General features: G+C 42.5%; 1 protein-coding gene and 1 long non-coding RNA gene across 7 annotated transcripts in view; one reads left to right on the top strand and one right to left on the bottom strand.

Annotated features, from left to right (window-relative positions):
- The window catches only part of LOC124219625 (uncharacterized), a 105,804-nt gene extending 98,646 nt beyond the window's left edge, over positions 1–7,158 (bottom strand). The window contains exon 1 of the long non-coding RNA XR_011177246.1: positions 7,032–7,158. This is a non-coding gene — a long non-coding RNA (uncharacterized lncRNA). The remainder of the gene's footprint in view (positions 1–7,031) is intronic.
- The window catches only part of nahoda, a 27,920-nt gene continuing 2,902 nt past the window's right edge, over positions 1–25,018 (top strand). Inside the window, exons 1-18 of one of the 6 annotated variants that reach the window (XR_006883428.2) lie at positions 1–347; positions 688–1,003; positions 9,299–9,369; positions 16,641–16,738; positions 16,824–16,947; positions 17,836–18,067; positions 18,233–18,769; positions 18,855–18,902; positions 19,837–20,532; positions 21,013–21,456; positions 21,550–21,689; positions 21,821–21,898; positions 21,989–22,328; positions 22,405–22,615; positions 22,753–22,940; positions 23,394–23,560; positions 24,118–24,320; positions 24,579–24,651. Coding sequence is in view for 4 of the 6 variants with exons in the window: in XM_046627449.2 (XP_046483405.1) it covers positions 826–1,003; positions 9,299–9,369; positions 16,641–16,738; positions 16,824–16,947; positions 17,836–18,067; positions 18,233–18,769; positions 18,855–18,902; positions 19,837–20,532; positions 21,013–21,456; positions 21,550–21,689; positions 21,821–21,898; positions 21,989–22,328; positions 22,405–22,615; positions 22,753–22,940; positions 23,394–23,560; positions 24,118–24,288 (3,723 nt within the window). In the remaining 2 variants the exon portion in view is untranslated. The remainder of the gene's footprint in view (positions 348–687; positions 1,004–9,298; positions 9,370–16,640; positions 16,739–16,823; positions 16,948–17,835; positions 18,068–18,232; positions 18,770–18,854; positions 18,903–19,836; positions 20,533–21,012; positions 21,457–21,549; positions 21,690–21,820; positions 21,899–21,988; positions 22,329–22,404; positions 22,616–22,752; positions 22,941–23,393; positions 23,561–24,117; positions 24,321–24,578; positions 24,652–25,018) is intronic. The other 5 variants (XR_006883429.2, XM_046627449.2, XM_046627446.1 and 2 more) reach the window with 5 other exon arrangements.

Here is a 25,018-nt window from a genome sequence, read left to right on the forward strand (position 1 = left end):
CGGGGCCAGTTCGCAATGGTGCCGCGCGTCTCGAGTAGCCAGTCCTCGACACCGTCTCGAAGACGAAACGGCCAGAGTGAAACTCTACGGAGCAACGATACCGCGTTTCTTGATACCAAAATGGCTTCTCTCAAATCGGCGGTGAAATTTTTCACGAGATTTTAGTGCCTCTGATAACGAAAAACGGATATTGACGAGTAAACGAGTGTCGTTGGTGTCTGTGAATCAGTGCACCGTTCCAAGTTTCTTATTCTTCTTCGTTTCGGCTGTTTACTTATTCACTTGTCGTTGTCAACGAAGAGGAAACGCTGATACAGGGAACGATTTATCGTTCAGGTAATAAACACGTACGTACGGATTTCATTCTACGTTCAATCCGTCGAGTCTCCCATCCACGTTACGTCTGTTTAACGAGTAATCGGACGAATCACACAAGTGTTCTTACGTCACAGACTGAGAGGAAAAAAAAAAAAAAAAAAAGAAACAGACAACCACGCGTCTATATCGAGAGGAAGCAGTAAGACGTAATACCATTTTAATTAGACGTATCCGTACAGTACGACAAATGGTCCCAGTCTATTCGTGCTAAGGACATCCTGTTAGGCTGTTCTCTGACCAAGGATACCAAACCGCGTGTCGATGGGTACAAATTCCAGGTCCTCCTGGTAAATCCTACTACGTTCACAGGTTACACCGAGGAGCCCCGGAAAAACCAGGCTCTATGCAGGCGGTGAGGGAACGGATTTTCGATACCGAGGAAGAAGAAGAAGCAGTGCGTTGCAGTCGTTGATTGGAAGAAAGAGAGAATCGAATAGTTGGAAAAGGATGCTGGGTCCAAACCGAGCCCAGACGACGAGGACTCTCCTCTTCGTCCTCGTCCTGGGTGTGGCGTTGTTTAAATCGGCGAAGGGACACGTCGCCCTGACTTTTCCCCACGCGAGGAAGTACGACCTCGACTTCCTGGACAACGCGAGGACGCCGGGACCCTGCGGAATGCCGAGAGGTGAGAGAGAATTTGGCGTGTCGATTGGCGCGAGCTGGTAGAAGAAATGCGAAAGCTGACGTTTGCGCTTCGGCCAATTTCGCGCCCGTCTTATCCCGACTTTCGGGGTACAGGAACGAACCCACTCATTCATGGATTATTGCCTGCCGTAGAATTATGACGACGGAGATATTCCGGCAGCCGATGGTCGGTGGGAAAACGGCATTAAAATAGCAGAGGAGACGAGGCGTGGGGAACGACGAAGCTTGTATACGATTCGAACCGACTTTCACTACGCCTAGTATTTGTCTACTAACGTCTTAGTCTTAGCCGCTCGCCAAGCGGCATTCTCCGGTAATTACTTCAGGTGGCAAGGCATCCGCGGTTAGCGCTCCGAACAAAATTACTGCGAACAACGTTTGAATTAGCTATTCTCTGCGGTATAAACTTCTCCGCACGATCTGAGAAAAAATATCGCTACAGTGCTTTTGCGGCTAAGGACGAAGTGAAAGAAAAAAAAAGGGGGGGGGGGGGGGGGGGAACCGACGAGAAAATGAAAGATAAAATTATGTATTACAGGATCAACGCACGATGTTACAACGGTTATCGGGAATTTTTTCATTACCGTAACTTCGACGCGGCAAATTTTCCTCACTTGCTGTTTTTTTGTCTTTTTTTTTTTTTTTTTTATCAAACTCAAACGATCAATCGGATCTCTGAGGCGTTTCTCAGTTATGCTCATCTAACTCTGACGCAACAAGGATTAATAATTGCGAACGGAGCACTTGACTCGCGACCGAAAAATCTTTCTTATCGCGAAAATCGTGTCGAGCGCGGCGAGTGGAAAGAAGAAGAAACGTTACGGCCTGGAGTGTAAAATAGCTAGTTCGCGGGTCACGCAGTCAGTCGTTCCGTATGGAAAGCGATTCCGGTCTGCGGTATATTTTCCCTACCGTTGACTTTTTGGTTTCTTGTTTTCTTTTTTTTCATCTACCTCTTTTCTTCTTCCCGCGATTAAACCGCTGTTTTAATCGCCTCCTCTCGAATTTATCAGCTTCCCGATCTCTCGCAGTTCCATTATAACTTAAAAACTACGACTATTTTCGCCGGATTTGCAGTTTTGCATACACGGTCCGTTACGCAGACTGCACGGCCTTTAATGACGATCAAATTGAGGTCCTTGAAAGATGATATTAGGTAACCGACTGCTGCCACCTTCTACCGCTAACACTGATTCACGTATGTGATAAATCATACGCTCGTTTATGAACGTTACGCGATGCGGTGTCGTCGGGAATTTGATTTTTCGTCGCGGAAAGATCGCGGTCCAGTTGCGATTACACGCTTAACTGCAAATTAAGAAGTCCCCGGTTCGTCTGTAATTATATTTATTTATCGTTTTTCCTTGCAAATGAGAACGGGGATTCATATACGGAACTGAAGATATTCGAGATTATATAGATTAAATCTCGTAGTACGAGATGGTTTATGGTTCTGTAATTTCACTCTCGAAACTGAGAGTAAATAATCGTCCTCGATTATTCACAACAGGCATACTTTAACCTAAATCGCTTCAGCCAGATGTTTTCTATTCTCGTTTCTTTTTCCAATTACTTTAATTTCTTCAATTTTATATCCTTTCTTTCCTTCTCTTTTTCCGTACGAAAATAAAATTTTCTCCCGCTGCGCGAAAAGAACGAACGAAAGTTTTCAGGCACAGTGCCTTTAACAACTGTCGAAGAAAATCTTTCTTCAGCGGAATATCGAGCAAGCGTTTCGTCCCGGAGGAAGTTGGGCATTGTAAAAATAAGTGTCAGACGTAGAAATGCAGAAGAGACACGCTGCACCGGCACGCGCGGCCCAAATCACTTTTTGCCTCCTGCTGTTCGACGCCTCAATTTCACGGCTATTTTTCGAACGCCGTTTTGCTCGCTGCAATGTCGAATGTAACGAGCAGCGCACGCTATGTACCGTACAAATTGCATGAAAAGAAATATCGACGAGAGCCGAAGAAAGGTGATGAAAAACACTTGATACAGGTTTGCGCCGATACCGCGAATTAACAAAGCACAACGAGAGTTTTACTTTTACGAGCATACTTGCCGCGTGTATTACGAGAATTAAATTTAAACCGTGCGAAATCATTCGACAAACTGTAGGAATCGACAAGAAAGCTCTGTTTTTTTTTTTTTTTTTGGTCATTTTCCTCGAGTGGCTCAAATCACCGTCAGGTTTATTAAACTCGACTATAATTTTAACAATGTTGGTGATGAGAAAACCGTGGCTTTGTAGACCGGAAATAATCGATATAGCAAAACGTTTTGCGCCTCTTTTACGAGTCGTACCTAACATTTGTAAGTCGACTGATAAATTTGATGGCTCGAAAAACTGCGCGTCAAAAATTATTGAAAACAAAATTGAAAGAAAAAGAAGAAAACGCACAATTTGCGGTGAATAATTACCGATGGGGTTGAAATTCCAAGAGAGCGAAATTGAGAAAGTTCAAAAATCTGAAACATCAAGATTTTCAGTTCTGTGAATTTCTGGTTTGGTGAAATTTCACCACTTTGATCTTACTTTGGTCTGGATTTTCGATATTTTTGCGTTCGGAATCCGGGTAATTATGATTTTCGGTATTTCTGATTTTTTACACTCACTCGTCGAGTAAATCACGCTGTCTGAGTATATTTTAATTTTCGGAACTTCCGGATGTTTCTTAATAATTTGAAATTAGGCGCTTTCGGAACCTCAGTCCCACCCCAATGATAAAAAACATTGTTCGTTGTAGAAACAACAGTGTGCACTGAGAGAAATTTTTATTTCCGTTTACCGATCACGTCCTCGACTATTTTTATTTTTTACCACGATCGGAAAATATACTTCTAGGTAGAAAATGAAAATTAGTTTTCTAGCCGTTACCGAAAAGTCTATTATCCGTTACTATTCTTTCTCATTACGATCACTGTTACTGTATTTTCTCGCAACTGTTGCTAAACTTTAACGCTCGCGCAACGATAAATTGACGTCAAAGCCTTGTTTAACTAAAAAAAAGTAGAGTAAAGCTCACAAACTGATTTTGCGTTTCAATTACCAAAAAAGTATCGACGATAGCGTAAAATGGTTACGCGTGCCTTGTTTTTCGTAATTCCAACGATATTCAAAGAGTTTTTTTTTTAACGATACCTGTTTTATCGAATTTTTCTAGTTACTGTAACAAATGAAATTTTTCTCACTGCGGTAAAAAAAAACAAAAAAAAAAAACGAGCAAATTCGCGGCAATCGATACGACCGTCGTAGTAAGCGAAATTCCAAAAACATGAAATTCGAGAAGGTTGCGGAGGCTCGGAGCTACGTCCGACGATTCGCAAGCAGCTCGTTTCCAATATCGCATTACAACGCGATCGCTGCTATCGAGTCACCGCGGGAATCGGTCTGTCCGCAGTTATGCGCTACGGGAATAAATTATTTACAACATGACGTAGGAAAAGGTCAAAGACAAGGACGTGACCGGGTGTCGAGGCGAAAGAAGCGGCGTCAAAAATCGGCTACGAGTCACTCGCGAATCGCGTGGGCGTTTAAGGTGGATCTTGAAACCTGTATCACTAGCTGCAGCAGCACTCCGACGACCACCGTTAGAGCAACCCGAGCCCAGAGTGCCCGGATTTGCATATTCGAGCGATTCGAGTTATGCGGTAAATAACGGAGGGTTTTTGTACACGGGTATAAATTTGTGTCGGAGTTACACGGGGGGGGGGGGGGGGGGGGGGGGGGGGGGGGGGGGTGATACGAGAACAGAAAAAACAAGTCGGTCCTTTTTTTCGTGAGAATTAATGACTTCGCACACACTTCCCGCATATCTCGAAAATTCCACAACCGTTCGACAAATATTAACGCCTTTTTAAGAAAAGACGTTATTTACGATAATCGTTATGGTTGAAAATTGCACGTGTAGGTTATAATTAGCGAAAGGCAGAATACGGATTTCCTCGGATCGATGCAAATATTCTTTCCGAATGGACGGTTTGTTTTCATTTATTTATCGAAGGCGAAGCAATTTGCGGCGAAGTTTCCGGTGATGAATTCAATAACTTATTATTGATTTTTTACAGTGGTTATCGATACAGTTGCGTAGAAATTACCACATTATCATTTTTCAATCAAATTTTATTCGAAAAGTTATAGTCGGAAGTTAATTACCGGGTAGCTTTACGCTTTCCCCTGTATTCGTTGATAAAAACAAATGAAACTCTCATGAAAAATGTCAATTTAGAAAATTAAAGAGAGAAAGAAAGAAAAAAAAACATATATATATATATATATATATATATATATATAGGTAACAATCTAAAAAATACTAATTTTAGACCAAGGATTTGGAAGTCGAGTCAACGAACAAGTTTATCGCTATAAATATAAATCGGCTTGTAAGATAAGCGTCTTAAATTTTCGTCAATTATTTACAAAATTACCATAACCCGTTTATCAACCGTGGAATACTTAAAAGTATAGTAAATCCGATATTACGTATTCAAAGAAGACTGACGATAAAATTTCGTTAATTTCACGCGTACGTAAAAAATTCCTGACAATGGGAACGCATCATCACTGACCACCATTTATTCACCAGTCAATAAAACGGAAATTTTTACGATACGAATTCAATGCGGATGAGTTTCTCAAGTTTCGATTCAAACATTGGCTTCATGTTATACATGGCTATTCCATTGTGACGAAAGATAGAGAGAGATGAAAACAGCAGCTCTGACAATGAGCGAAGAAAGTGTAAAAACCTCTGGTATGGAACTAACGATTTGCAATTCACTTTAGTCTTGTGCCAGCGCGTTCACTTCCGGTACAATCAGCTGTAGCGCGATATTTACCAGGTCGCAAGTCCCTCGGCGCGTCTAATTAACAATAAGATTTTCTCGTTCCCTTACGATATTCCCATGCGAAGATATTTGCAAAGAAATCGGAGGAGTGAGCAATTCGCAAGAGAAAATACAGAGACACCTTCTCACGCGTGAATGATCGAAATTTTCAATCAATAACCGGAGGCGATTTCATCACCGAACGTTGTTTCGAGAGTTTTATTTCCGAACCGTTTAGTTGGACACTAAATAAATTTACGAGTAGTCGCGGCTGGATAACAAGTATAAGCCGTAAAACGATCGATGGAAATTTTTACGCTTCGCGCGAATGGGATTCACGTCGAATCACGTTTGAACAAGCTTGTCAGACTGATTCAAGTTCACGGTTCGTGCCTGGATAATTTTACAACGTTAGATCGATGTGAGAAATATATTTTAATCGATCGATCAACGAGTTTAAATAAACGGAAAAGGAAAAAAGATTTAGGCGAATTAATTAGGTACACACGAAGAGATCTTTGACGAGCGTTTAATTCGGTACGTTTTAGTTTCAGTTAACGTTGCGACAAGAATCGATCGGTCCGTAAAAAAGAGAAACTGACGGAGATGGGACGTAAGGGAGATATGGAAAATGTTAATTAAACGGTTTATTTGTCGCAGGGTTACGAAATGAAATTTATGTTTGATCAATTATCGACGCCGAGTCTGCAAAAATGCAGCGACGCGATACAAATCCGAAAATATTATTTGTATTCACAATCGAAGCCTGGATCTTGCGATAGATGTCATCGCCCGGGGTGGTTAATCCGGATTTTATGCTTTCGATGTAACCGCGAAAGCCAAGAAAAATGCCAAGCACTCGCTTTCGTCCGATGATCGTTGCGAGATGTCGATTGTTAATATAAATAAGTCACCGCACGCGGCCCATCGTCGTTGATTTTGGGGATATAAAGGAGAGTCGTAGAGTGAAGAAAGAGTTGCAATAGTAATTAGAGAGCCGCGCGATTTTTCGAAGCAAAAACACAAGCTGCGGAATCAGAACTAGCCGGGTTCAAATATTCCGTAACTAATCCCTGATGCAGGTTTCATAGTTTTTTTTTGTTTTTTTTTTCTTTTTTTGCAAACCATGCAACAAGGTATCAAGTAATAATTATTGAAAATGCATATCTTTTTTCCTTTACCTTGTGATTGTTGATTTAACTCCGATCAAATTCATACTCCTGGTTTGCAAATTTTCTTGTGATCCATTGATCCAGCTTTAGTTAAATGAAATCTCTAAATGATCGGTATCTTCCCGTATCAGAAGCGAATTGATTGTAAGTGACGGTCCGACTACGACTACTCGGAGTTAGTTTACGCGTTCATTGATTACCAATTCGCGGCACGTTTTCAAACACGAGAACAAAATGCGCTTCGGCGCTCCTAGCGGCAGACACACAAGTTACTCAAAACTGAAATCAAGCTTGTCGATTGAAAACTTTGCAATTAGTCGGGAGGCGCGAAAAAAAATCGATTTTTGCAAGGATTTTTCACGAATAGGCATTTCAATTTGTTAATATAAAAATGTACATACATATCAGGGTAACATCGAACTTCATTCTGATATTTTTCATTTATAAGAAAAAATGATTTTTCAAGCTGCACCTTTAAAAAAAGGCGTCTTGCGATGAGCAAGATATCTCTGGACTTGATCATCCGAAATGGAAAAACGAAAAAGATTTACTTAATATACAGTATTATCTGATCTGAGATCGGAGAAATGAGCAAAATGTTGATTTTTAACGAAACGGCGGCCTCGCAAAAAAAAAAAAAAAAAAACGATTTCCCATAAAAATTTTCGCCATAATTTGTCTATAAAAAGGAAAATAATCAACGGTAATAAAAAAAAAACCTTCGATTAAGAACTGAGAAATATGTAACAATAAAGCTTGTATAAAAATTTGAGACTGATCGGTTCAGCCGTTTCCGATAAATCTTGCTCACCGACTTTGAAAACATGGTTTTGAGAAAAAAGCTTTCAAAGATTCACAAGAACTTTCAAACGCTCCAGAGTCTCTGAAAATGGGCGCGTAACTTGGAGAATATTTTTCGGATCGATATGAAATTTTCTATGCATACGTTCGAATGTACGTGCATTACGAAAATGAAAATTGAAAAAGTTGATCGATATTTGAAAAATTCTAACCAGGCCGTAGATAGGCTTTCACGTCTTTCAAACAGGTGTGTCAAAGATCACGATAGGTGTAAATATCTAGCAGGTAGATTTCTCAAAATTCTGAACAGGACTAAGGACCAAACAGGATTTAATAAATCCTTACTTAGTACCCGCAGGTCTACAGTAGGGCCAAAATTTCTACTGGAATTAACGCCGATTCGATATTACAGAATCGCTGAAATTTCGACTCTCGATAATATCGCATATTCGCGGAACGATTAACGCACTTTGTAGATGCGAAACGTACGTATGATATTTACAATATTGTGCATGAAAACCAATTAGAAGGAGTAGAAATTCTTTCCCGCAAGCTTCCGCATCGCTGGTACAAATTGCATCAGCATCGCAACACGTTGTACCGTTTAAATTATGCATAAGCATACACGGATACATCCGTATATATATACATACATAAATACATACGTAAACGTCGCGTTATACTCGCGATATTTACGCTCGAGCATCAGCGGAGTTTATTGCTTAAGTAACTGGGCCCAGCCTCCTGGTACTTCTCTTCGAATTACCCTCGAGTATTTTTAACGCAGGTAAATTGCGGAAAACGGCGCATCCTGCAGCCTGCTTAAAGTCCAAGTTTTTGTACGCGTTAAATGCGTTTTTTTTTTTTGCACGATGCCGTTTGCACGGCGAGAAAATTGCGGGTATCAAGTTTTATTGAATTTCTAGGAAACTGCAGGGAGAACGTCCGCGTAGAAGATTGAATATCAAATTTCGGTCGAGGGCTGGTTACACATTTTTTTTTCTTTTTTTCTCTACAAACGGCAAGAAAATATAACTGGGCTAGCATTCCTACGGCTCTGCATTTGAAACTAACGCCAGAACTTCGATATAACTTACACTGAGCAAAAATTTCATTCGTTACAGTAACTAGAAAAATTGAGTAAAACAGGTGTCGTTAAAAACAAACTGTTTGCGCTATCATCGATCCTTTTTTGCTAATTGGAACACGAAATCAGTTTCTGAGGTTTACTCTACTTTTTGTAGTTAAACAAGGCTTCAACGTCAATTTATCGTTGCACGAGCGTTAAATTTTCGCAACAGTTGCGAGAAAATCTAGCAACAGCGATCGTAATGACAAAGAATAGCAACGGATACCAGACTTTCCGGTTACGGCTAGAAAACTAATTTTCATTTTCCACCTGGAACTATATTTTTGGATCGTGGTAAAAAATGAAAATATGGCAGATTTTAACCTTCGATATTTTTTTTTCCCAGGTGACATCAGAACCTCGTTTCTCAGCGGCAGCAGCTTCAACGTCACCTGGCATCTCGCCTATCCGCACAGGGTGAGTTTCTCTGCTTTATTGTTACACAGGTACTGTACATAATTCTGCATCCTCACCTTCTAACCGTTTTGGGATGAGAAAAATCATCGGCAAGAGGCGAACGAAACCTCCAGCCGTAATACCGACTATCAGCTTTGCGCGTAAGCCCCAGATCAAGACAATGGTAACTGGTGCTGGTAATGAATAATTCCGGTGCCATGCAACTTCCGTTATCCATAAGGCAACGCCGGAACTCTGGCATAACACATCCTCGGTTTAAACGAACCTTTTCATACTCGCTCCGAGTTCTGCGGGACGACTTGTTTCACAAACCGTTGCGATCCGAACCGATCGGATAACCGAAATCGAGTTATCATTATCACGATAATTTTATTTCATCATCGCACTCTATGCGTCATGTAATAATATGCGCAACATTAACCCGTCAATCAAATCTTAGGAGAATTATTGTCCCGTGATTCACCCTCCTCGAAGCATTGAAATTTTTCATAAACGGTACAAATAAATTCATTAAACCATTATTCTCGCCGATTTTAACGCCAGTCGTACGTAACCTTCTCAGTGCTGACGAGAAGAGCGTCGCGGCGTTGATGATAGCGTTTAAAAGCTACAAAGAAAAAAAGAGAAGAAAAAGAAGAAAAAGGAAAAAAGGCACACACTTACAGACGATAGCCAATCAACGGCCGTTTCGTGAACCGTAACACGGATTTAAATTCCCGCACGAGTATTTAATGGCATTAATCATCGTGCCGCGTTCGATTTATAAGGTATAAAAGAATGCAGGTGCACAAGGTGCTCCACATGAGACGGTCGTATCGGTGATACCAAGGTCTTAGTATATCCCGAAGGCAAAAGATCGATGAATCGTTGAAAGGAAGCTTAGAAACACGGGGTAAAATTATTTTCTTTCAAAATCTCCGGCGTACGTCGTATCTCGCCACACGTTTAGGTATGTGGGAGGTTGCGACGGTGACGTCACTCCGTTAAGACGATCGGAATTCGATCCTAAAGGCACGTACAGCAACAATATCGACTGATTACAGAATCACCCGCGAATGCGGTGTAAAAAAGAACACGTAACAACGGTCTCTCGATATTTTCTATCGTATTTCTATCGTCAATTTTCTAAAACCTAAGGTATGAAATTCGCGCGACGAATAAAATTCGTCGACGAAAAAGCCCGCGCGCCGCTCAATTGTTTCAAAACGATACAATTTCACACTAGGATCAATGAAATTTTAACGATTCGTGATTCGTCTTCCGCTAGTTTCGTTTTTTTTTTTTTTTTTTTTTTTCTTCTTCTTTATGGATTATGGCTTTACGCATAAGTTGTTACCGAGTTACGACATGTTCGCGGGGAAAAGGGAGGGCGACGGATCGGCATTACGGCCTACGCTCCTCTCTTCAAGGCAGGGGACTGCGTTGAATTATTCAGTCAAGAAAACACCCGCTATTTAGCAAACCACGCAACGTCGTCGTCGCCTTTCGTACAAAAATTCCAACGCCTTGCAAAATAACCGATACACACATTCGCTGTGTGTGTGTGTGTGTTATAAACTACAGGCCGATTCTTAGCGATGTAATATCCTCACCTCCTCACCTCTGTCACGAAGATTATACTTCACCGAAAACTATCCGTATATCCTGCTCGCAGGTGAAAAAACGGTAAAAAATTGGTGCCGTCATATTTTTTTTTTTTTTTTTTTTTTTAATTATTTTTTTTTTTCTCTCTCCTTTTTCCCCTGACTGCGAATCATGTGTGTACTCGTACGAAAACCTTTCAACCGTTGACGCTGTCGTTGGACTACTGACAAAGGATGAAATTTTAACCAAAGAATAAGGCGATGTTTGTGGAATATTGAACAGCATTTATCGGTATCGTGTTCAAATCGATTACGTTTTACGCCGACTGTTATTAGCCGACGAGAGATGTTCTTTTAGAAAATGTCGCGCGTCCGCAAAATTCCACGGCAAAGTCAAGTTTACCGCGGACGCGTAATACAGGTTTTAGAAACAAGACGACTGTTTGTTATTCGTCGTTTGATGAGATTTCAACGTTGATTTTCACCGCCGAATTTACAATCCGATTCGATTATTATAATGTGTCTAATTTAAACAGCAAACTTTGTCGGTTATACCGTGATATTGCAAAGTAAATTGTGTCAATTTGAACTGTACCGTGGAATAAAGATGATGGGGAGAATGAAAAAAAGAAAGAAAAAAAAAAAACCTCTCGGAGTGACAAGAGCAGGTATATAATTTTTTTTTTTTTGAAACGAAAATTTGTATACATCGATAATATCGACGGATGTGTTTCGTCGCGAACTGCGAGCTTCCGGTTGATTATAACAAGAAATAATGAAATCTGCAACAACAAAAAAAAAAAAGAAAAGAAAGAATTGAAAACACCGAATCCCGTTTACGTAACTACTCTGCATCTGAAATAAATTTGTCGTAGCGATGTATTATATATTGTAAAATAGGATATTACAAGGACCGACCGGAAGAATTGTTATCATTGCGTTGTAATAATATAATACAAGTGAAGTGAGGGAATGAAGGGGGGAAACAAATAAAGGAAATATTATCTGAAAAAATATAATAATACATAGGTTTTTTTTATCCATAGAATATAGAAGATAGGAAGAAACGCCACGGCACGGCGGTTAAGTCGATTGGAATGTTCACTAAAGCCCGTTCGTTACTTTCTTATTTCTTCTTCCGCATATACATAGCGGTTAAAACGATGCCTATTTCAGTTGCGCTCGTGCGCGGCTGACAGAGACATGTATAATGCAATACATATACGTACCTATACATGTATGAATGTCTGTATAAACGCGCCTGTAAACTGTACAGTGTATCGATATATCCGTGTGTCTGTATAAACGCCTAGTTGTGTACGTCTAATCGATACCACCGTTCGATTCACGTTCTACACTTTGACGCGAGGCGTTATTCTACGCGTTAGTATGCGCGTTAAAAAGCCACGGCAAACCGGCCAACACGACGATGATGACGATGCGATGATCCTGGAGACCGACCCGTGGCGTCATTTCGGATTAATCACGAATCGCCGGTAAGAAAAAAAAAAAAAAAAGAAAAAAAAACAAAACAGAGGGGGATTTCCGATTGAGGATATTTTAAATAAGCGACGAAACTCGAAGCGAAGAAATAAAAGATACCCGACAAAGCGAAGTTACGAAAAGTAAAGTTTCGATAAGAAAACTAATTTTCATTTTCTACCTAGAAGTGTATTTTTCGATTCTGATAAAAAATGAAAATTGTTAATCTACGTCAAGGATCTGAGAGTGAAATTTGTCAAGCGCCGCGGCTGCGGCTCATTTTTATTCTACAAATGCGCGTTAGAGTCGCTGTAAAATATGCCGATGTGGAAATATTGGATTTCTCGATATCGGTGGAACTATTTTCGCCGAGCGATGGAAACGGATATATCCTGGCGTTGAAAATTCTTCAATTTCAAAACCGCTTCTCTCTGCTCGGTCATGCGAAACGCTTCGACTGTGTCGGGGGAATTGCAGTTGCACGAATCGTCGTACAACGTGTAATGCGGTATGATTTCAGTCGGTGGTCGAACATTCTTCGGCGTATAGATCCCGCAGTGCCTTATGCAGTGCGAAACGATTTTTGCTGAACCGTCGATGACCGAAACCGCTCTTCCAGCGGTGATTAAATTACGCTGCACAATTCGAATCACCCTCGTCATCGTTATTGTTGAATTATACATCGCGTCGAGTCGACGGGCCGGATTTAATGAGCCATATTCGACGCCGTTAATCATGGGAAATAATTTCCAATCGTTATGCATCGTTTTCGTTTATTTTTATTTTCACACTTCTTTTTCTCCGATTTAAATTGTTGCTCTCTACGTACGGCAATTTCGACGCTACAACTGCATTTCGAACGAGTCATCTTGCCCCGACGCCGCGACGGGATAACAAGTTTATTCAATACAGCAGAGAGAGAGAGAGAGAGAGAGAGAGAGAGAGAGAGAGAGAGAGAGAAAAATAAATAAAATACTCACGATAATTATAACCGACGTAGTCAGAGTCCGAAGCAAACAGACGCTCGTCATTCGTGATTCCTCTATTTATTAATATAACTACCGAAACACGTAATAACGTAAAATATGTACGCGGCGTCGTTGTCTGGCATCCTCTAAACTCTAAAAACTCCGAATCGTCATTCAAGGCCTGAAACCTAGGCAAACCGAGTGGAATATCTCAACATTTATATACATACATACGTATATACATAAATCACTGGGATTCCGGAGCTTGTTCTTCTTTTTTCTTTACGCCACTAACGGAAACTTATCGTTACACTTTACTCTTCCACTGTAACAATGACGATCATCGATCATACGTACCTCGAATTCACATCAAAACATCCAGAGTCGCACTTTCGTCCCTCCGATTCATCAATGACCGGATCCACGAACGAATTTACCCTACCAAAAGTTTACACCGATTCAATTGTTCCGCTGATGATGGATCCATTAACGATCTATTAACCGTGACACCCGCACTCTGAATAGCGCCAACGTTCATTGTGATAATTCTGTCGAACGTCGAAAATGTTCCTTGATAGTCCCACAACATTCAGCGACCAAGTAACGCTTCAATGTTTGCAAACATTGCGTACTTGCAGACTTTCTCTCTCGTCAGATTCTTTCTAAACATTATATTTATATGTACGTATGGTTGGATTTTTATATCAGCATCGATAGTGCAATTTAAAAAAATGACGGTGTTAAAATCGATCAAAAGTGACCGGTGTGGACTACTAAAAAACAATTTTCACCGTCAATTTAGAACTTGAACGTCAAATAGTGTTAGATCGACATAAAATAGTGTCGAATTGACACTAAAAAATATTTTATAGAAGTCCACACCGCATTTTTTTTTTTTTTGGTTTATTTTCTTATTTACAGTATGGTCGCGTTTTAATCTTGTTCTTTAATTTTAACCTACCTTCACGGGAATGTAATTCAGAAACGTAAATTTATATATTAGCCTGCGATCCACGATTTACGACTCAACGGCAGTTTATTCTATTGCGCAAATGTTTCCTCGGCAATCGCATCGAGAATAATGTAAAAATTCAACAACGAAATATTTATCCGTGGCTTACAGAGCACCGATCGTCGGTCGTAACAAGAGAGAGAATTTCAATAACCAAAGACTGAGGCCGCTGTATAATAATTACAGTCGCGTAGGTTCAGTGCACAATTAGTCATTCATCCTGCGACTTGAGCAAGAGAAGTTTGAGGTCAACAGCTGTGGGACGTCGGGCTTTACACGAGCCTCGCATGCCTTCGCACCCAACCAGTTTCGTAGGTATCTCAACGTCCTTTCGGGTCGTCTATCAATTCTCACAAATCCCAGAGGCAAGAGGGACGTTTCCCGGATAAACCGGGACGCGTAACCAGCAGCACTTAGTAAATTATCCCGATGGAATCGGGGCGTCGAATAATCCGGACGCGCGTTTCTTACGGTATAATCGGGATCCTGTTGCCAGATCGGTAGTCATTCCGGTTATCGTACGCAACGCGTCCTCGCCGTGTAATATATTTAGTTAGGCTACGCCCAGGAGGATTTGAAATTTGTTTATTACATTTTGCAATTCGTTACAGCGAAGAGAGATATCGCGGAATGAGTTACGCCGATGAACGCGAGGCTGTTGGATGAATGGGAAAGAGGCGCGCGGAACGCACGCCGGGATCCTGAAATAAGAACAGAAAACGAAACAAGCGGTGAGATGAAGAGAGAACGAAAAAGGAAACGAAAATGATTGAAATAAAATTAGACGAGACAACGCCTCTGCGCACCTGCGAAACAACGCGCCCAACGAAGCGCCTGAGGTGCGGCACAAATATTTACGAACAATTTTAGCGCGCGCACCTGATACCTATCCTCGACCTGTACCTACAACGAGAGATTTTTCAACCGCCCTAGCTTTCACTTGGAATCCATGAAAGAGTTACTTACGTGTTTGGCCCGAAGCGAGAACCGGACTGAACGAGGCATTCTTTCGACGATACTGCGCCTCGTTCATGCTCGGAAGAAAATTTCATCTTAATGAGAAAAGTTTGGCGCTCGCGACGAAATTTCAAGGTTGACATGCGTCCGAACGAACATCATTTTCACGCAATCGAAAAGTTTTGTGCTGATTTTATAACGCGCGGAAAACAAAATGTTTTTCAATCGTGTCTGAGAAAAATCAGATCTACGCAGTGAAACGATTTTGTAAAGATTGAAGAATGATTGTTTGATTGCTACGTTTGCAAATATTATCGCATGATTGCAATTTATGCTACATGAATCTAGTCTCACATCGAAAAATGACGGAGAAATACGGCATTGCGAATCGACAGACTGATTCAATGGCATTGAACCACGAATGATTTAATTCTACATATTACACTGGACAGAGGCCTGAAGCCTCTTCTAATAACTGCTCATCTTACTTCTCTTGCTAGAAAGGATTTTTAACGCGTTACGGAGAGTAATTTGCCACTTGAAGAAAAGTTTTTTGTAGTTTCACGATGTAACGTGTTACTTGATAGCGGTAATCAATTAGTAACTCTGACGATTTCGTAAATTCGACTAATTTCTATCCACTGTACAGATTTAATGAACTGTAGGAAGTGATATTAGTTGAATCTACCAGAGCGTGTTCAATATTTTTACGATACCATGAAAAAAGTGTTATTTCATTAAATGGATTAAATCAAAATTGAGATTTCGTATCTATAAGTATATTTTATTGAATCAAATTTTTTGCAATTTCGAAACAAATATTCCGTCGCTTCGGTACTTGCAACAAAATACCGTGTTCCCGCGACAAATTTTTTCTACAAAATGGGTCTACGAATCGATTTTTTTTTTTTAAAAAAAAGCAAAAAGTTTTCCTCTTGCACAAAACAGAATGGCACCTTGAATGCCGGCCATGGCCCACTGCAGGACTTTTGAAACACGATGTACACTGTACGGTGACTATAAAGCTGCTCTCCAGCGAGTGGCTACAAAGGTCATTGTTATTCCATGCGTACTGTAAATTGACACGGATACGTGTCAAAAATAGTATATCTGCACTACGACTAGAAGTCGATTGGGCCCGTGCCCAGATGCCCGTTTTCTTTGTACGCCAAAGAATTCAGCTTCTCGACGTGCATTTTCACCCTGAACGATTCTCTCGGATCATCTCGCGTTATCATTGGATGACCCTTTTCATTTTTCTCTTCTCAGGGTGGCTTCAGGCTGCAGATTTTAGACGCCCTCGACAGACCCCTCGTCGATCTCACCCCGGTCACCCAGGTCAGCGAATTCGTCGAGGACGATGCCACGTACGTTTGACTTCCGTTTGAGTGGCGTTGGGGGGTTCGGGAGGAACCCGATCGCCGATTGGTAATTCAAAAATATGTTTTTCAGGGCGCAATCATTCCCGGTAAGCTTGCCTCAGAACTTCACGTGCAAGGACTGCACCATCAGGCTTCTACGAGAGGCCGAAGAATGGGGATCAACGTACAGGTTTTGGTCCTGCGCCGACATCGACGTGAGTCAATTTACGATTTAACGATAGTATGTGGATAATCTGGTAGAGCACTTCCTTGTTATAAGAGAATTTTTCCTTCGTTCCACTTGACTGAGTTTTACAGCTTCTCCCACTCTACCATTGTACCTGAGGTCTCCCAACTTTGGCACGGACTTCTCGTTATAAGCCAACGATCGACTGCGTGGAGTCATACGTGTTTAGACACAGAATTCGAATACATAACTGTGATTCTATTATAATGAGGAGCATGCCCGAGCACTCCGTGTAGTAGTAGGGGAACGTTGAAGAGACGAATTACTTGGAATCCTATTTTCCTGACCGCCTTAACACTCTCTTATAACGAGATGGTACTGCGCAAAGAATGATTGAACACGAGTTTAAACGGTCCAACAAAAATCTATCCCATTTATAATTCAAATGAATGAAGAGTAAGAGTTTAATCGTACAGTGTCGAATAATTCCCTGAAATTAGCAGTCGAAATGACCGAACTTTTCCTGCAGTTCGTACCCGCAGTTTCGATCGATCTTTCCTTCTGAATCGTCCGAAAGTATACATCGAGACGTAATTTTGTTTATTTGGACAACGTGCACGGTGCATATTATACGTTCGATGTAAGATCCTTAAATTGTTCGGTCCGAAAAAGAAACGGTAATAAAAATATCGTAAGCGTCTCCTCGGCGTCTGCTTTAAAGTACACTCACAAGCGTTTCTCGGAGGATTACGGGTATATCATTAAATGCATCTACCTACATCTACCTGAAGTGGTACTATAGCTTCAGTTATACGAGCACGCGTTACGTACGGTGAGAATTTGCGGGTGGTAAATGACGGGCTTTCGCGAGCTGTCGTTATGACACTATAACCGAAGCGGTTTTGTACTCCAACAGATTCTGGAGAAGAAAGAGTACAGAGAAGACTGCAGTAAGCACGGTAAATACCTCGTGGGAAGATGCAGATGCGACAGATTCTACCGCGGATCTAGGTGCGAGATCAAGGAAGAGTGCCTCGACGACGTGGACTGCGGATCGCAAGGGGTCTGCGTCGACAACAAGGGAACGACATCCCCGACCAAACACTGCTATTGCAACATCGGATGGTTCGGTCCCGGATGCAACAAGAGTAAGCGATGAAATGTAGCGCGGAAGTCCGAAACACACCTTGACACAAGTTGCCTGAAAGAAGTCTTCCTATCGAGTAGGACTGTCAGGCACCCTGTTCTTGGGTTTCGAGGAGTTGCGTTAACCGACGCGATATGAACACATCCGCGTTTCTCACGAATTTCAGAATCGCCGATCAAGAGCACGGAGATAAACTTCGACGCGTACACCATGAAGAACTTCTCCGACAGCTTCAAGCTCTACTGGCGGATTCTCAAGGACATTAACGAGCTCGAGGCTGTAATGGTGGTCAACGGCACCTCTTGGGTTGGACTCGGATGGCGACCGAAGGACCTGACTCCGGCTTGCAAGGCTTTTCCCGAACTTTCAGACCCGCCCGGTGAACCGCTACCGAAACCGGAACCAAAATCAGAACCAGAACCGGCACCCGAAGGCGTTCCAGAGCCGACAAGTGGCTCTGCCAAAGCCGAGCCTGAGCCGCACGCAGAGTCGAAGGCCGAGCCGGTTTCCGAACCGAAATCGGTTCCCGTCTCGAGTCCTGAACCATCCCCCGAACCCGGTGCTGAACCAACTCCAGAACCGGAAGCCGAGCCCTCAAAGTCCGGGGCGAAACGGAGATCACCAAAGGCTTACGGGGCCGCACCGCCTGATTCCGATGTCACAGTTCGCACTAGCGTCACTTACCAAGTGAGCAGCAAGCAAGGTACGCGAGTGGTGATTTTTTACGATCGGTGGAATTGGTGAGGATTTTCGAAGTTTAACGTGTTGGGTTCGTTTTTTTCTTCCAGGACGGAAGAGGCGAGCTATCGGAGCCGCGGAGACGGAACCAACGACTGGTGAGTGGACTGTATGTAGTTAGTATGTTGGATTATGAACGTAGCTCGAAACCCTTGTATAGCACGTAAAATATGCGTCGTTGAGTAAATTGCACTCTCTTGAGTTTCCCACGATTTTGCAATGTATAACCGTATGAGTTATACTGACGTAGGTAAATACACACCTTGGATGTTGATATATGTACGTGGATGGCGAACCTCGGACGTAGTTGTTTCTCTTGGCATTTACGGAGGAAAATCTTCTGCCGGTACTGTGCCGCAGCACGTTGCGATTAAGTGAAAGAGATGCTTTCTGTAGTTTAGGATTATTAAAAGTCGAGCTTTTTATCCCCGTACCTTATTTTAGGTCTATAACTGATTGGAGTCCATATCATATTCCCACGATATTAATCACTGCGTAAGGCGAACGAATGATACCGAGACGTTAGCTTGCAGCAATTTCGATGTTTGAATACTTATTAACAGATTACCCACTCCAAGTAGAATAATTGACAAAAATTCTGTAGCCACCTTCTAATCTGATATTGGAAGCCGGTGTGTACGCACAAACGATCCATGCCTGTAAATACCGGCGAGAAAGAGTGTACAAAAACAAGTCAAACGTACCTTTCGAGAACTTAACGCTCGGTGAAAGCAAGCGAAAGTGAAAATTACCGATATCAACTCGTGCCTCGGCAAAGGTAGTGACTTTTACACCTGAAAGAAATATGCATACCCGTTAAACGGTTGATGATTTACGGACTGGATCTTCTGCGCGTTTTACTCACGGCCAACTGAACATCCCAAAATTTCCCCTCAAAAGCTTGTTTCCCGTAAAAATGACGACCCTAAAACGATTAGCCACGTATCATGAATTATTTTCGTAAATGTATAATGCACAACGGTGAAGGTTCGAAGGTGAATAGTTGCATGGAGTTGTTGCTTTGTTGCACAGGGGAGCCCAGCGGCGCGCCTACTTACACCACTGCTGAACCTCAACCAAAAACATCCACTCCTGAACCAACCTCCATCACGGAATCATACCGTCCCGAACCCATTTCATCAACCCACGAATCATCCACTGTATTCACAACCGTAAACGAATCTCGCTCTGGAACCAATCGTGAACCAAAATCCGAACCCGTCTCTGAACCAGTTTCCGAACCCACGTCCGAACCGAAATCCGAGCCTACTTCTGAACCCACATCTGAACCAAAGTCTGAACCTACTGCTGAACCAAAATCCGAACCCGCCTCTGAACCCACATCGGAACCGGTTTCGGAACCGAAATCCGAACCCGTATCTGAACCCACATCGGAACCGGTTTCGGAACCAAAATCCGAACCCGTTTCTGAACCCACATCGGAACCGATTTCGGAACCTTTTGCGGAACCCAAATCCGAACCTGTCTCTGAACCAGTTTCCGAACCTAGTGCTGAACCCAAATCCGAACCTAATGCGGAACCGAAATCAGAGCCGATCTCGGAACCCACGACAGAACCTAAATCAGAACCGGTTTCTGAGCCGAGCGCTGAACCAAAATCCGAACCCAATCCCGAACCCGTAACCGAACCGCATCCTGAGCCGAAATTGGAGCCTAATTTCAACGTAGAAGCTCTGGGACCAACGGAGAAGTCGGGAGCGACAAAAGGTAACAAAAGTGATCTTGGTTTTTTGCTTTGTATATATGACTTGTAGAGTAATATTGCGACACGTAGTTTATGCTGGTAGTGTAGATGATGTATAGTGATTTTAAGTGGGACCATGCATCATGTAAATATGCAATGCGATGAACTTGCGATGAGTACCTAGTTAGTAATTTGAGCCGGAATTATACATCGTGCATAATGCAGTTTTGAATACGGGACTTGTATCATACCGATCTGAAAGAACAACGAATGCTGCTTCGAATTCAATAGAATTGACCGTACCTGAGTGAGTGTTATACAACTGTTACTTATCTCCTCGAATGTGGGCAGACGTAAAATACCTTAGTCCGATCCACCGGGTTAGTCGTAAGACCGCAATAATATTATCGATGATAATAATGACCGACGGTAACAGCAATATTCGTTTACAGTTATAAGCGTCGCGGCTCGGTCTACTAATGATACATTTTTTAATTATCAAGCTCCAACACCATCGGCGGTTCACAAATACACTCCTAAGCACGATTTCAATCCAATGGACTGTACGGACATCGTGATCGGCAGCGCGGTCGGCATGACGCACCGAATCGGAGATTATTACACGAGAGATCGATCTACGCCGCGTCCGGACGCGTTCTGGGGTGGTCAGGATGGCCTCACGGCTGCAATGGGCTTCGAGAAGGATGGCGTGACGACAATAGTCTTCAGGAAGAAACTCAACGACACCGGACTCGCGGACCACGAGATAGTCGACTCTGCGATGCACGTGATCTGGGCCAAGGGTCAGGAGCCAGGAAGCTACGTCCACGACCCGCCGAGCGGTGTGGAAAAGAGCAAAGTGTCCGTGAAGGACTTCTACAAGCCGGACGAGCTCAAGTACCACGGTCACAGCTCGCAGCGAGGCTTCACAAGCATAAACTTCCTCGGTGAGTACCATGTTGCTGATTAATTGCAGCCAGCTTTGGAAATGGGTCAACTCCTTGTACTTATCGTAATCTATAAATTCAACGTTATCGCAGACGAGCACAAGACCGAGTCCGGTGGTCACGCACCACTCGAAGGTGGAGGCTGCGGCGGAGAATGGCGGTATCCGAGACATTGTTCCTTGAAGAACGGTACGTGCGAGTACGCCGCACGATGGGTCTACAAGGCCAAAAAGGTACAATGTGGCTGATAAAGCCTCTTTCCCGTTCCTTTTTGCAATCCATCGCGCAAACGCCGCGCGAGCATGTCTCACCGACGCGGCGTCCAAGATTGGGCAGTTTGAATAACGTGCTGTTTATTTTCAAGGACTTGCTGGCTTTCACCATCGTAACTTCTCACACCGACAAATGGACGGGCATAGGATTGTCCAACGACGAAAAAATGGTGAGTCGATACGACCGGAATTATTCATCCGTTAAAAATGATCTCAATAACTATCGATGTATGATAATCATCCTTCCGATTGGTTCCCAGTCGCAAACCGACGCGATAATAGGATGGGTCAACAAGCTGACTGGTCAGCCGTTCGTCATGGACACTTGGATCAGCGGGTACAATTCCCCGCTTTTGGACGAGTCGCAGGACATTCTTGAACGGTCCGGAAAAATCGAGGACGGATTCACGACCCTCAATTTCACTAGAAAACGGGCGACGAGAGACTCCAAGGATATTTCAATCACGGACGAGCACTGCGTCTACATGATGTTTCCGATCAAGGGAGGCCTCTTCAACGCCGTTAACAAAAAGCTCAAGAAACACGAGACGGTACCGATGATATCGAGCGACAGGATATGCGTCAGGTCCTGCGGCGACGGTGAGTTTACCGCTTTTGAATTCCAGCTCAAGCCCCCGGTAAGGTACCTGAATAAACTCGTTCAATTCCCGTTCAGAGTTCGATGAGGACGCGCCAGCCACTCCCGGTCCTCCCAGGCTCGTCTACGACTTTGAGGTAAAACTTTTGGACCTAGGGGATGGGTTCCAGGCACCGGATCCCAACACTCCAGAGTTCGAAACGATATCAAACACGATTGCAGACAGCTTTAAACCGGCTCTGAGCAAGGTTCCCGGCTTCTATGAGATCAAATTGAACCAGCTCGAGAGGTGAGTGTGCACGAATATAACGCGTTCTCATTCCACGCGTCAATAATTCGCGGATGCGCGTAAACACGGGTCAGAAGACCGTCTACGAGAACAAAGAGTTGGCTAATAATTTATGGAGTCGTTTTCACCCATCGCAGATCCGACGGAGAATCGATCCTTGCCAAGATGAACCTAATCCTCGACAAAAATGAGGAAAAGGGTCGGGCCTTGAGGCCCGAAGACACGGAAGCGATAGCCAGAGGGGCCCTGAACGAGACACTGGTCACTGGGCGCGTCGGAACCCTTCGGGTAGACCCACAATATCTGGTCTTCAAAGCGCCACAAAGTAAGCCATTGAGAGCCTGACGATATATCGACCTTGCCTGGAGATATTACATTGCCAACGTTCGGAAACTCCGCGAACGATAGCCGTTTTATTCTCTTCGTATATTTACACCCGTGGTAATTAAATCGGAGGCTTGAAAAATAAGAGAATATAAAAGCGAACGTAACGATTGTCGGTTGTACGAACCGAGAGAATCAATTAAAAGTTTTAATCTTAATTTGCATTTCGTTTCCTCAGTTCGCCTGATGTAGCAATCCTTCCAATTACCTTCCATCTTACGATAATAATTTGCGAATATACAGTAGCTCGAAGTTCAGAATGGCTGCCAAACCGAACGTCGCAGTATCCGTAAGAAATGAATTAATCGATCCCACAGCATAGATATAATCACGGCACTCCGGAAGAAGCCAAATTAATAGAGCTTCGTTAAGAGTTTTGGTTTTTCATTTTCAGTCACGGACATTTCCGACGAGGACGAGGCCTCTTCGCCTAGTACAACGGGACTTCTACTGGGTTCGACAAAACTGTACGTTATCGTTGGTTGCGTAGCTGCCCTTGTAGCACTGGCGCTTCTCCAGGCAACTTGCACCCTTTATCGTTCGAGGAAACGAACGTCAAAGGTAAAACCATGAGTAAAAATTTTACACTACAGTACCTAACATTAACCGTACGAACTTGTTAACCGGTGGGATGAAAGAAGCCCTTCCTTGTAACCTTGAACGACGAAGAAGCGCCGTAAGAGCTTTGAAAACGACTCGATTTGTTGAAACTGTGCTTGTTCGTCGAAATATGTTGTTATTTTTTTTTTCCTCCGATCACTGTTGTCTCTGTCTCTGTCGCTGTTTGTTTTTTTTTTTGTTGCGTTTTAACCGTGTGATTTTTTTTTCACTCACTGTGCATAACCGTATCGATGAAACGCGCGAGAAGACCGCACGTAGAACTGAATTGTATACCTGATAAATTTATTGTATCAACAGAACGCAGTTTAGAATTAATAACCTTCACGAGGCTGTTGAGAGTGAATTAACGATGAGAAGAAAAAAAAAAAAAAAAACCGACGTTTTCTTTGTTATTTTATTCATATATATATATTTTTATTTTTTTATTTTTTTTCTTTATGCTTGCTTATGTTGCATGACTCGTTGACTCGGTTGACGCGACTTCGCTCCTCCCGCAGAGGGTGTACGCGCTCCCACTTCAGGCTTCTTCTCCTGCTTCAATGAATCCAATTCATCACCCAAACTCGAATACGACGCAGTTACGTCATCAAAGTCAAAACAACTATCAATACAACAACCACCACCAACATTTTCCGCCAAATATGCACCGGCCCGCCTCGAACTGGTAGCATATCTATGAATGTCAATTTTCCCTACCAAGGTACATTAATATCCTTTCTTTCTATATCTTTTGTGTTACTTTCATGCGCTTGTCTTTGTGCAATTTTCTATTTTTTTCTCTCATTTTGTTTAATAGAAGATAATGAGGAAAAAAAATATTTGATTATTTTTTTTTTGTTTTTTGTTTGGTCCCGCAAAAATGGCGCGATTGTTTTACCTACTAATCTGTTTGAAATTTCATCATCGACGGTGGTTGGTTAATCGCTCGTTAGATAAATATCACTCTCGCAAATTGCAGATCTAACCGAACATCCTCCGACCCAAATACCGTAAACGAAATTGATGAATACACTCGGCGCGGTCCTTGCAGAGTATGTTTACATATCTATCTATCTGTTTATCCTGCACCTTGCACGAATTCTACATATATATATATATAATAATTCACGCTTTTGCACAGCTAGATATGATATAAAAAAAATCACAGCACAATTTTACCGACAACAGCATGTGTTGTGTAATTAAAAATACAATTATATTACACAGAGTGAATTCCTAACGACTGCATGGTTAGTTGTCTGCTGGAGTTCAATGCGCACGAGCCACAATCCGAGAGCAATTATTTGTCAGGTTGACCAACTGTCTCTAACCTAAAAAATTCTAACAGTTATGAATTGAGCACAATCGCGACCGTAAGCTGTCGAAATTTTAGAGGTTTTAGACAGTTGGTCAACCTGG

Source organism: Neodiprion pinetum, chromosome 5 (assembly GCF_021155775.2).
Source record: "Neodiprion pinetum isolate iyNeoPine1 chromosome 5, iyNeoPine1.2, whole genome shotgun sequence".
NCBI classification, from domain to species: domain Eukaryota; kingdom Metazoa; phylum Arthropoda; class Insecta; order Hymenoptera; family Diprionidae; genus Neodiprion; species Neodiprion pinetum.